This window comes from Dermacentor albipictus, chromosome 5 (genome assembly GCF_038994185.2).
Source record: "Dermacentor albipictus isolate Rhodes 1998 colony chromosome 5, USDA_Dalb.pri_finalv2, whole genome shotgun sequence".
Taxonomy (NCBI): domain Eukaryota; kingdom Metazoa; phylum Arthropoda; class Arachnida; order Ixodida; family Ixodidae; genus Dermacentor; species Dermacentor albipictus.
The window spans coordinates 160,461,177-160,474,770 of NC_091825.1; the positions used below are offsets into that span (position 1 = coordinate 160,461,177).

The following is a 13,594-nucleotide window of genomic DNA, read 5'->3' on the forward strand; positions in this document are numbered from 1 at the left end:
AACGAAACCTTGCCAACATTTATATGCCTAATTTTCTAACCGTTAGGCCACAATCCCGCGTGTACTTCTCTCGTGCCAACGCTAACTACCTCTTTGATATGATCGCCGCCTGTTGATAATGACGATGATTTCCATGCTATGGCACATACCTACAGCGGGGCCAAAAAGCGGGCGGCACATTTAAAATCAATTTACTTTCACCAACTCCTACCACCTGCACCGCCTGTGGCCCGCACTGCACCCGTCGCCCGGCTGCCCGTGGTGCGAGCACGAACGGGCCGATATGACACATGTGCTTTGGGAATGCCAACGCCATGAACAAGGACAAGGAGGAAGAAAGAAGACAACATTAGGGCCCTCTGAAGCGGGACGCCTCAGTGATAGATGGCAAGCCGCCCTCCTGAGCGAGGCACCCGAAGACTAGGAGTGGGCTGTCCAGTGGGCCAGGGACGTGGCCGATGATCTCGAAAGATTTTCCTCGGGCAATGGACCCCTGGCAGCCTTGCCCCGGGCACCAACATCAATAACAGCTGGACAAATCAAGTTTATTCCTATCCTACCCTGTTGTTGCCTATCCCGTGTGTGGCTCCTACCCATGATGGGAGATTGGCCAAGAAATGTATTTGTCTTGTCCTATCTTGTACACTAAACAGTGGCGTATACCTACTATGGAGGATTGGCCAAGAAGCAGGCGGTTTTCCGTATTCTTTGAAGTAAAGCAAAACGAAATTTGAATAGTATAGGGTGGGACTATAGGACTGTAATTTAGAAGAGTATTGAAAATATTAAGAACATTGATAAAATAAGTTAACGTAAAGAAATGAAATAATGATAACTTTAGAAATCCAGCAAGGTACTCTTTTTGTCTCTCTAATAAAATTGTAAACTGCAAGGAAAGCATCCATGTTGTTGGATCCCAGTGAAGTCGCCAAAAAAGAAAGAATGGTTGGCGAGGTTAGCGATATGTCAAGTTTGATAAATGTGTTTTCTAATAGTTTTCTTTGTCTTAAAAAACGGCGGCACGGGAGAAAGTAATGTCCGATAGCTTCAGGTTCACTGCAAAAAGAACACAGAGGGGACATTGCGAGACCAGAACTGTGTAAGTAAAAATTTAGCGGAGGTAAACGACATCTCAATTTTGTAAAAGAAATTTCCGATTGCCTTGAAAGACACCAATTATTATTCCACGGGCTGCCAAGACGGTCGAATTCAGAAGACGGCGTTAGCATGGATATTGCAGAATTTTGCAATATAGAGAAATTTCTGCACCTAGCCGCGATGACCTAAGCTGATGTTGGCAAAACAGATATGATGGGTCCGTTGAGGGATGCTCGTGCGCGTGAATCAGCCATTTCGTTCAAGTGCAAGCCACGATGTACCGGTACTCAAAGCAAACATACTTTCCGTGAGCACAGAGATACCATCAAACAAAATTTTCGTTGGATTCTTGAATTTAAAGATGCAGTAAGTGTTGTGCATACAGATAGCAAGTCGGTCACAATAGCAGCTAATGGGTCATTTTGGGAGAGTTTTCGTAATGATAATACAATCGCTAATAATTCTGCCTGAAATATGGGTGTGAAGTCGGGATGGCCAAAGGAGTAAGACCACTGAGGAGATTCAGAGAAGATGCCCACTCCTGCCTTCTCATTGCACACAGAAGCGTCAGTAGCTATTACATTGTCAGTGGTTGGCTGGTGTAGGTGGCCGTGTAAGATATTCATTAAATCTTGCCTTGGTAATAGTTTAGCATGATTTTAAAATGTGTCCTTGAACTCAATTTTGAGGTCTGTCAAGGCATCCCTTGAATGGAAAACTTGGCGTATGGACACACCCAATTTTTGTAACTGTGCTTGTACAAATATTATCTGACGACTGTGGAATCTCGACCACGATACTTGAAATAACTCAGACGATATTTGTCTACAAATACATATTGCATGCGTCTTTTTAAAATGTCATAAATCTTTAAAAATGTCTGAACCATAAGCATGCAGAATCTGCAATCTAGGGTGTGTAATGAGCTTCCTGATATAAAACAGTGTTGGAGGGAGGGAGGGAAAACTTTTGAGTCTTTCGAGAGTTTCGCGGCTATGAGGTCTCCGTCGTCTTCATCTTCTTGGCGCTGGCGACTGGAGACTTCTCTTCAGCAAGGGTGGGCCCCTATTCCAGGGCTCCACTGAGTCGCGCTGCATCGCTCGCGTGCTGCACTAGGGCCCTTTGGGCCGTGAGCTCGCTGCTGGTGAGCCGACTCTCCCATTGCTCCGCACTCGGGTGTTCGTGTTTGTGGAATGCTTTGTTGCGTTCGCACTCCCAGGTGATGTGGTAAAGTGTAGGTTTGGCACCGCACCAAGGGTAGGTGGCCCTGTATTGTGTCGGAAACATCTTATTGAGCACGTGTAAGTTGGGGAAGGAGTTTGTCTGTAGTCTGCGCCAGCTGGTCGCTTCCTCCTTTGAGAGGTCTTTGTGTGGTGGCGGATATCTAATTCTAGTTCCTCTATGTAAGTTCAGGGTCTCTGCGTATCCCCCCTCGCAAGCCTGTAGGTGGGTCTCCGGGGCATTCGACCACCCAGCTCGGAACGCTTCACCTCGAGCTAGGCTGTCTGCCCTTTCGTTCCCCACTATGCCTACGTGACCCGGGATCCAGATTAGTTTGTGTCGGGGCTTTTCCTTCTCGGCGGAGGTGGCTCCGCTGAGTATTCTGAGGGCAGTTTTGCTGATTCTGCCTCTCGTGTAGTTTCTGCACACCTCTTTTGAGTCCGTCAGTATGTTGAGAGATCGGCCTGTTCTATAACCTTCCGCTGCCGCCAGCGCTACGGCAATCTCCTCGGCCTCCGCTGTGCCAGCGACCTTTGCTGTGGCATACGTGATCGGGTTTCCTTCCCTATTAACCACTACCGTCGCGGCTACGCGTTCTCTTCCGTGTGGATATACGGCGGCGTCCGTGTATACTGTATTGTCTAGCTGGGCTAGCGTTCTCTCAACATATTCGGCCCTAGCTTTTCGCCTGTTTTCGTGTAAGTTGGGATCCATATTTTTTGGCAGTGGTCCCACATTAATGGTTTTTCTGAGGTGGTCCGGTACGTCCGCGTATCTGTCTGCCAGTCCTCTCGTATCCCGACCCAACCTCCTCAGGAGCGCTCGTCCCGTAGGGTTGCCTCTGAGTCTCGCGGTTTGCGTACCCAGCAGAGCCTCGGCGAGCTCGCTGAAGGTGTTGCTGATGCCCAGCTGGAGCAACTTCGCGTTCTACGTGTTTCTCGGTAGACACAGGGCCGTCTTGTACGCCTTCCTGAGGATGGTGTCTGCTTGCTCTCTTTCTGCCTTGGTCGTCACGTGGTACGTCACGTGGTACAGTGTTGGAAACAAATCTAGGTAGTCCGAGGCATGATCGTAGAGTTTCTCTTTCTAAAAGTATGAAAGATATAATATTGTAGGCGGGGCCCCACCGGACAATATTACGCAGCCGAATTCTAGTATGGGCCGAACATACATATTATAAATCATCAGTAAGGCATCCCTGCGTAGTCCAGAGCGACGGTGGCCAAGGCGGCGGAGCATAGCTACGGAACGTTTTGCCTTTGTTTTAATATGTTCAATGTAACTGCGCCAGGTGAGCTTGTCATCGTAAATAACACCAAGATACTTCATCAACTTGAGGAATGATTTCCTTTCAGTATTGTAAAGATATATGCATCTGTGCAGTTAATGGGGATACTAATACCGCACTTTTGCTAATATTTAACGACATACATAACCCCTCTAGCCATGTATCCAGCATTCCGAATTAATTCTGCAAATACTGTTGTAGTGAATGTACATTATTTGCGGATGTAAACAATGCGATACCATCCACATAAACATAAACATGTACTTCCGGAGACAACGGAATTGTACTTAGCAAAACGTTAAATAATATAGGGGAAAGAACTGAACCCTGTGGTACACCTCTTGTCTGCTTGTGTTTAGACGTTGAAATACCGTGTTGGTAACAATAAAACTCTCTGTCCCATATAAATTCATAGATCCAAGCGGTTATATATTTCGGGAAATTCGTAGACTGAAGCTTATCGAATAGAATACAATGTTCTACGGAGTCGTATGCTTTTGATACATCTAGCGTCACCAAAGCTACGTACTCTCGTTTGCGGCGAGCAAGTTTAATGCGGCTCTCTAAATCTACATGGGCGCACCATATGGAGTGGCCGGGACGGAATACAATCTGACGAGGACTGAGAAGGGTATTATCCTGCATAAAATTTGTTATATGGCCGTAAACAACCCTTTCTATTAATTTGACGACATTGGAAGTAAGAGAAATCAGTCTTATGTTGTCCAAGTCAAGTCCAGCAGATTTTTTCTTCAACAGTGAAATAATTTTAGCTACTCTCCACTCTCTTCGAACTTAAGAATTTTTAAAATATATTTATTATATTTAGCAAGTCCTGAGGCGCATAATCAAACAAAACGTTTAGCATTCCTGTTGTATAGCCTTCTGGACCAGGGGCTGACGCCGGTAACGAACTAATAATGCCTTCAAGTTCCGTCCTATTCTTTAGTCCTATCGGCAATTTATGCTCGAAACGTCGCGCAAGTTCTTGAGCAATTTTCTCGTGATTCTGATAATCATTTTGTTGATAGAACGACAGAGTCGACATTCATGGGCGCCGGTATAACTTTACGAGATCCAAGAAATTTAAACGGGGCTTTTTTATTGCTAGACTTCGAAAGGTATCTATAGTGCTTGGAATTATAATCCTTCTTAGCTTTTGAGACTGTTCGTTTAAACGAAGAAGCTATATATGTATAAACAGCCCAATTAACAGGACATTGGTTGTGCAAAAGTTTTTTTCCACGCAGCCTTTCTACTTCTAAAATCTCACTCGCAGTCAGAATTCCACCAGGGACGATATGATCCAAGCTTAGTAGATTGCACAACAAATTAAGCTTTCTTTATGATTGTTTTAGAATTAAGCATAGGCTCATTACTTTAATATTTCTCTAAAAGAAATAAGATAATAAAAGAATAAGATATAATAAATATGTTGCAGCGGAAAGTATGAAACGACAGTTCCACTGAATTACTGTTAAAGTTCCTATGGTGAATAAATCCGAGCAGCAGAGACTGCTCGGTCTAAACCACTTTATTTTAAGAAATCCTTAGTCGGAACCTCTCTAACGTACTTTTTTGCCTTGGAGTTGGTCGGAGAGCTAAACTTTTTCTCTATCAGTGACCTTGTTCGTTTAAGAGATCGAGGGTCCACATCTACATCTTGATTTTCCAACCCATCTGTGCCGGAGAGACCGATGTGGTCGATTTTCTCAGTAGTTGATGGCTTTGATGAATCCTTATTGGTGAATGGCTGCGTGGTCAATATTTCAATAGGTGAACTCCCTGGTAGACTCAACACCGGATCCTCAATATTGGCTTTATGAGTTAGTTGAAGCCGCGGAGCTAGCTGTGAGGACATCACCTGAACAAGGGAATCGGTGAGATTTGTCACAATGCGCTCCATTGCTTTCTCCAACGCCTTTTCTACAGAGGCTACCACAGCGTCAGAGATTGAGTTTTCCATACACAGTGTTTGACGGGCCGTTATGCCAGCATACCCTAGAGTCCTGCTCTGAATTTCTCGAATGGCCTCACGACGAGAGCATCGATTTCTATCGATTATTTCGAGGATTTGCACTTCTTTCGACCTTGCAGGGCAGTTAGGTTCATCTGCAGGGTGGGAACCACTGCAAAGGCAGTAGAACTCATTTCGGGAAGAGCAGCCATTTTAATTATGGTCTTCTCCACAAGCCCGGCATCGTGTGTTGGACCCGCAACCTCTTACAGAGCGCCCAAACCACCAAACATTTAGACACTGAAGGACACGAGGTGATAAAGGCTCAACTCGGTATATAAGTGGCCATGCCTTGATTTCCTATGGCCGGTTCATTCCAGCCAAGGTAGCGATTAATGTTTCTGTGGGTGTGCGCTTATTATTAACGACACGGCTGAAATGGCACACAGAAATCACGCCTGCCGACGAAAACATTTCCGAAATTTCCGCCGGACATGCACTTACGTCGACACCGCGGACTGGGCTTGTGGTACATGAAAGGTGATGAGGAATGAAACTGCTCACCGGATGTGTCGCAAAAACATTGCACTTCAGCAAATCTTGAACACAAGCCTAGTCTGACGAACAGCAAAGAATGCCCCCTGGGCCGAACTGTCGAACCTCGGTGATTTGTTGAAGATTGCACGAGGCCATCCGGAGTTCGGTTTGAATTGCCTTGGGATTCTTCATGTTAATCACCCCGCCATCACTCGGAACCAAAGCCACAGGTACGGTGCTCGTCTCACTGCATAAGAAACGCTCCACCGGCAAATCGGAGGTAGGAACAGAAGCCAACCAGGTGGAAGCCTCCTCGCCTGGCGATGAGAAGGACATTGCAAAGAAGTAGGAAATTACTCTGGCAAGTTAACGGATATTGATACAAAGGTCTAAAACTATTAGGTAAAAGACACAGATGAAAAGAAAACTGCCAGCTACTTGACTCGAACCAGTGTTCGGGAGCTTAGGCACGTTCTAACGAATCGCCTCTCCAGTTAGGAAACGACGGTGCTTTGGAACGAGAACGCCTCGACGCATGGAACGCCGAGTGCCGTGCCACCAACAGCTGATCTTTGTGCTTATTTCGTGCGTATTTGACTCGATAATCATACATTCTTCTTCCTCTTCTAGACGAAAACTGCGAGGCAATGATGTAAGAGCTGTCACACCGCGTAGCGCGAGTGCGCGAGGGCACATGCGCGCGCGCTAGTTCTCTTTACGCAAAATACGCAAGAATTAGATTGCAGATTTTATAGCATTTCATTAAGCGTTTCACAAAAGGTTCGCTTCACATAGATTCCAAAATGTGCGCTGCCTAATCTGCGCAATCTTTTGTTCAAAAGCCAGACATTGGTACTAGATTGGTACTAGATTGTATAGATTTAGAAACCTATCCGTTGGACCTGCATAATTTTTTGTTCGAAAGCAAGGCGTTGGTACTATAATCTTCATCACCACCACATCATCATCACCCTATTTATGTCCACTGCAGGACTAAGGCCTCCCCTGCGATCTGCAATTACTCCTGTTCTGCGCCAACCGATTCCAACTTGCATCTGCAAATTTCCTAATTTCATCCCCCCACCTAATTCTCTGCCGTCCTCGGCTGCGCTTCCCTTCTCTTGGCGGCGTCCAGACTTGCGACGCGGCAGAGTGTGTTACGAATCTCTGGATCCGGACAGGCCGCCACTGGTGACGGAACATTGTTACTATGAGCTAAAGAAAATCCGCGGTGAAGTAGGTGTACTTGCGCAATGCAATTGAACTCAATCTCTAATTTTGCAGTGTAGCTTTTCATGGTATAGCAAGCCCGAATCTCGGATCGTGGCTGCCCATATCGTCATGTGACCAAATATGCCCCGCGCAGCACGTAGTGAGTAACTTGAGAAGAAGAAGAAAAGTCGGCCACACAGACCGGGCCACATCCTCGTAAGTCCTGGGCGAAACCGCCTTCATGTTGCCCCTTCCGATTTCAGACGTCGCAAAACCATCGGCGACGTCCGAAGGTAGCGCCAGGCGAGCTTTGTGTACCATTACCTCATCGTCTCAGTTTCGGCGCGTGGCCGATGCCATGTTGAAATCGCTGAGCCGTTGACGCGGATCTTTTCTCATTTTCGTGCAGTGTCACGCTAACTCCATGCGAGCGAGAAGCACCAAACGACCCTTGCTGTTTGCATATTTGCCGAAGTACATTGACAGAGCTGTCAAATAGGAAAGCTTCGGTATTGCCACTGAGGGTGGCTGCTTCCAAAAGAGCGAACTAACATTGCTTGTCGGGATTCATCTTCGCTATTGGCATTGTGTTATGTAGACTGTTATTTGCAGCGGTGCGACTTGAATTTCTCGGACCCCTTGCTAGTGCAACTTTACCTGTAAAAGCTTCTTTATGCTTCGGAGATGGCTGGAAGGCCATATGTATATATAAGAGAAATTCTGCAGGCGACCTTTCAAACGTAAAGAATTTGAGCGATGCTATAAGGTAAACCAAACAAGTATTTAATTTCGTCAGTTTCGACCAGTGGACCGATCTTCAGCAGGGTTTACAAGAAAACGTATATATATATATATATATATATATATATATATATATATATATATATATATATATATATATATATATATATATATATATATATATATATATATATATATATATATATACATACATATATATATATATATATGTGTGTGTGTGTGTGTGTGTGTGTGTGTGTGTGTGTGTGTGTGTGTGTGTGTGTGTGTGTGTGTGTGTGTGTGTGTGTGTCTCCAGGATACCCAGCCACTGTTCTTTTTCGTCTGCATACGCTATTATCCAGTAGGTGATACAGCAGATAATGTAGATCCTTTTAAGTAGCATTCATTATCACTTTTCACTGATAAGCACTTTTGGACTGTTTTGGTTGGTTTGAATAAAAATAGTGCGCTGACGGCCGTAGACGGAATACGATTGTTAGCTGCATACTAAAACTGGACAATTAGATTTTGCATTGAATTTATCTTTGATCGCTATTATTTAGAGAGAGAACGCAACTATTTTTAAGGCAGCCCGTGTAGCTTCTTGATCTCATCGGGTTCTACGCATCTAAATCAACGCTACTGATTAGGGTATTAAGAAATTGAGCAAGAACATGCTATTCATTGGATCGAAATCGCTCACAGACACTTATGTTATAACCTATGCCAATGACATTATTTCAACGGTAAATTATTTTCATTCTGTAAGTTAGAGTGACGTGCCACAATGGGCACCGCTATCGCCTTGTCATGGTAGATGACAAGGCACGCTTTACTGTCAAATGTATTTAACAAGCACAGACATTCTTTTTTGTGCCTATCATCCGAGTGACCCACTTGGTAGCACACTGTCATAGTGAATACAGAATGGCACATAGAGAAGGTTTGGTGGCTTGATGTCCTTACGTTCACTGTTTTGGCATCCGCAAAATGGGTCGAATGTTTGTTTTTTAAACACAGATTTTAAACAGTCACCAAATAATAAATACAAAGAAGTGCCTTCAAAAAAATATGTTCATTAAAGAATTGATCGTAAAAAATGATGCATTATTATTTTTAAAATATTTTCACTGTGTACAGCGCCAGTCCAGTGTATCCAGTGTATATATGCTTCTTCTGTTGTTCTTTCATCGCGATCTTTCACCTCAGTATTATTTATGTATTTCTCCACGACTTGTTTCGCTTGTCACATTAATAACTATGGTAACTTCTGTAAATCATAGATCTGTTCTAGTTCTATATACGTTCATGTAACTGTCGCAGACAATATTCACTGAGTTATCACTGCCTAGCAAGCGTATATGTGTGATGGTATGGGGGCCCTCGTCATGCCGATAATTCAGAGCTGTTCCCCTAGACGTATAACTGACGTCTGTCTCCCACGTAGAAGTGAATTAATGGATTCTGTACGAAAGGTACTGTGATTTCGACCACCCGCGGACAAGCCGATGGATGGCAGGATTGCTCAGCTGCTCATAATGTTGGTCGGTTTTCGTGGAGGATCTGACTAGGGGGCGTTCTCCGCAGAGAATGGGCCGCATCGACCGGCTCACGAATGGCGTGGTGATCGGCACGGTGACCACGGCGGTGGTGATCATCCTGGTGATCTTCATCGCCACCGAAAGGCGCGTGTTCATCCAGCACCAATTATTTCCGCTGGCCGCGGGCGAGTCCGGGCCGCCGCCGCCGCGCGAGGACGTGTTGCCGCCGCAGCCATGGTCCCTGGTCGACCGCCAGGCCTACCTGAGCCATGACATTGTGGCGCCGTCCGCGGGGAAGGGCCACCACACGCGCCGCCTGCCCCGACACCTGGTGCCCGTCCACTACGCGCTCGAGCTGCAGCCCCATTTGGAGGGAAAGCCCAAGCAGGTGGACACTTTCCGCGGACACGTCGACATACGCTTCAACTGCACGGAAGGTGGGCGCCTTTACTCTGTATTGGCATCGCCAGTCCGCACTTGTGACGAACGTGCATTTTCGCCAGACTGCTTCTGTTGTCTGTGAGCGCATAAACCGAACCCTGTCCTAACTTCTTGCTGCAATGCCGTAGTCCCGGAAACCTTAGGCACAGTGAAATACCATCGTGTTCTAGGAAGAAGTTGGTCTTCAGTTGGTCTTGACGTTAAACTCCGCCTATATTCAAGCTTCACATTTCCCGAAATTCACCTTCTGCGGAGTTGCTAACAAGGGCAAAATGATTACAATTTTCGGGTTGTCTGGGTCGTCGCAGCTCGCACATCCTTCAATATGCATGCAGCTAGCCGGTGCTGCGAAAGTATGTCCCACTGTATGTCCCGTAAGAACTTTACGCAGGTCAAACCATTGTCATTAGACGAGGCAGACGCTCAAGCCTAATCAAATCTCGCTGGTAGACCAGCTCTGTATACGCGTCAATGTATTTAAAAAGTCATAACACAGTCAAAGCGTGACTTAGAAAACGGACTCTTCATGCTTTTATTAGCTATAGTTTGAGTTATGGTAAGCTTGAGTATATTTTAGAACGAAGCCCTTAGGTGCCCTTAGGCGCCTGCTGCAAGCGTCGGCGGCGCAACCGAGCGAACGAGCGCAGCGAAATATGAAAGCGCGAACGCGGAGCGGGAGATGAAAGTCGCGAGCAGCGGGCGGCGGAGACCAATGAGCGCGGCCCCTTCAGGGACGTGCGTGCAGGAAACGGGTGTCATACGGACCCGCCCTACCACTCGTTGCATACTCGTATCTGGTCTCAGCCGAACCGCTCATTTCGTATTATTGTCTGCTCACGTCACCTCTCGCTCGCACTTGTTTGGTTTGCTTGGTTTCGTCTCGTTCGCGCTTGTTTCGATTTTGATGGTTTGCGTTTGCTTTGTAATCTGGCTGTATGCGCAGCGCGGATTGTGTAGTACTTTCTGGAAGCCACGCGGCACCAGCGATTATACTGGAACCTTCAACGAGTCATGTATAAAAACTGACGCGCTTAACCCGCAGATCAGATTTTATACAAGTGCCGACTCTGCTACATGTCTCTCTGAAATTCATTGTCTCACTATATCGCGAAATGAAAACACGTATACAGCTGCGCTCAAATTTCGAATTAGGGAGTATCGTAATCATCGGTGAATTTTTTGCGCACGCGTTCTCGCACGCGAAACGAGCGTTATATTGTTAGCCATCCATTGGTATTGCTTCATTTCCATATTTGTCAGGATTATATAGGCACGCACTAATTATTCATGCCCTAAATTATTTCGAAGAAATCTTATTGATGTGCTTTACCTACGTCGCCTATTGACGTTTCTTGGCCCATCCATGCGTAAACGTCTGGAGCTACAGCATAGTCACTTGCTGGAGGAGTTGACACCATACAGTCATAAAATGACACGTGAATTGACGTGAAATTACTCGTACAGAAGTACTTGCCCGTCCTTCGCGATGGAGATCCAGTGACCCAACACCCGGACTACCGAAGCCCTCCACGCCCCGAGCTCGACGATGACTTCTCCGTTGCCGAGGTCAGACAGGCCATCTTCGCGCTCAACCGCAAGTCTACGCCGGGTCCAGACGGAGTCACCAACAGAATGTTGAGAAACCTCGAGGACACGTGGATCGTCTTTCTGACCGACAAAATCAACGAGTCCTGGAATAGCGACGTTGTTCCTGCAGAATGGAAGATGGCCTGCACGGTGCTCATTCCCAAGCCCGGCAAGGCCCCAAACATCGAGAACCTCAGGCTGACTTCTCTAACCTCCTGCGTCGCCAAGGTCATGGAGCGCGTCGTCCTCAACAGGGTCAACAGGTACCTCGAAGAGAACGAGGTTTACACGTACATGATCGGCTTCCACGCCGGACTCTCGACGCAGGTTGCAATGAAGCTAATAAAGCATCAGATTGTGGATGGCCGTTCCAGGGACGTTAAGGCTTTGCTCGGTCTGGACCTCGAGAAAGCTTTCGACAACGTGCTCCCCAGCTTCATCATAAAGACCATTTTAGACCTGGGTCTCGGTTCCAGATTTCATAGCTACGTCAGCTCTTTCCTAACGGACAGGAAGGCCAAGCTTCGTATTGGGGACTTCCGCTGCAACGATGTGCCCCTCGGAGCGCGGGGCACTTCTCAGGGCGCCGTAATCTCACCCACACTGTTTAACATTTGTATGATTGGTCTTTCCGAGAGGTTAGCACGCGTAAAGGGCGTCAAGCACACCATATACGCCGACGACATCACCTTATGGTGCTCCGGCGGCTGCGAGGGCAGTGTCGAAGAATCCATGCAGGAGGCGATCGACGTGATCGAGGAGTATCTCCGCCCCACCGGACTTCGATGCTCCCCCGCCAAGTCGGAGTTTCTGCTTAACAGAAAAGATAAGGGAGGCCAGACCCAATGATTGGAAGCCAGTCTCCGAAAGCAGCATCAGTCTTCGCACTTGTGACGGGGGTGTGATACCCAGGGTCGACGTTATTCGGATCCTGGGCATGTTTGTCGAATTCAACGGCGGGAACGGAACGGCTCTCCGCAATATCATCGCAAAGACGGACAACGCTTTCCACCTCGTTCGCAGAATAGCAAACCGGCACCGAGGAATCAAGGAAAACACTCTCCTCAGGCTTATGAATGCCTTCGTACTATGTCACTTTACGTACATAATTTCTATGCACAACTGGCTCAGAGCGGAGCGAGACAAGCTCAACGCTCTCATGCGCAAAGTGGTCAACAGGGCTCTCGGGCTACCCATCAGGACCCATACCGAGGATCTTCTCAAGCTGGGGGTGCATAGCACTGCCGAGGAGATTTCCGAAGCCCAAGAACGCGCAACTCACTCGCCTGAGCACCACAGCGGCAGGTAAACACATCCTCGAAGAGCTGGGTTGCCAACCTGTGGGATTCCCGATGGTCAGTACCCCGATCCTTAGGTGCATTCGAGACAAGTTCGAAGTGGCCCCTGTGCCCCGAAACGTCCATCCCGTCCATAACGAGGGCATACGCAAGGCCAGAGCGGCAGCCATCCTCAACCAGATCAAGCAACGAGACATTAGAGCAAGCTTCGTCGACGCCGCGGAGTACAGCTATGGGAAGACCTTTGTCGTCGTCGTCGACTCCAGCGGCAAGATTTCCAATAGTGCCTCCATTCGCACTTCAGACCCCGGAGTCACCGAGCAATCCGCCATCGCCCTCGCCCTGCTAGATGATCGTGGGTCCGAGATATATAGCGATTCCAAAACGGCAGTTAGGGCTTTTCAGAAAGGTTGCATCGCCAAACAAGCTGCTCGTCTTCTTAGCAGCTCGAGTCGATATGCTCTCACGCATCATTCAATCCACTGGTTTCCCGCTCACGTAGGGTTGGTCGAGGGCGCTCCCCCGAACCTCAATGAGTCTGCTCACGAGGCTGCGCGTGACCTCACCGACCACGCTTCCCCTGCAAGAAGCACCGACTCCCCTCCTCTCTACGGCCACAGGGACGCTCTCGCTACTCACAAAGAGATTATTAAATTCTTCTACATGTCTAGAA

General features: G+C 47.3%; 2 protein-coding genes across 6 annotated transcripts in view; one reads left to right on the forward strand and one right to left on the reverse strand.

Moving 5' to 3' along the window:
- Nucleotides 1–13,594, reverse strand: part of LOC135916348 (uncharacterized) — a 60,891-nt gene that overhangs the window by 40,197 nt on the left and 7,100 nt on the right. The window lies entirely within an intron of this gene.
- LOC135916347 (aminopeptidase N-like) overlaps nucleotides 7,411–13,594 on the forward strand; it is a 54,519-nt gene continuing 48,335 nt past the window's right edge. The window contains exons 1-2 of one of the 2 annotated variants that reach the window (XM_065449699.2): nucleotides 7,411–7,529; nucleotides 9,642–10,032. In XM_065449699.2, coding sequence (XP_065305771.2) covers nucleotides 9,645–10,032 — 388 coding nt within the window. In that variant the 5' untranslated portion in view covers nucleotides 7,411–7,529; nucleotides 9,642–9,644. Of the gene's footprint in view, nucleotides 7,607–9,641; nucleotides 10,033–13,594 lie in introns of both variants that reach the window. The other variant, XM_065449701.2, reaches the window with a different exon arrangement.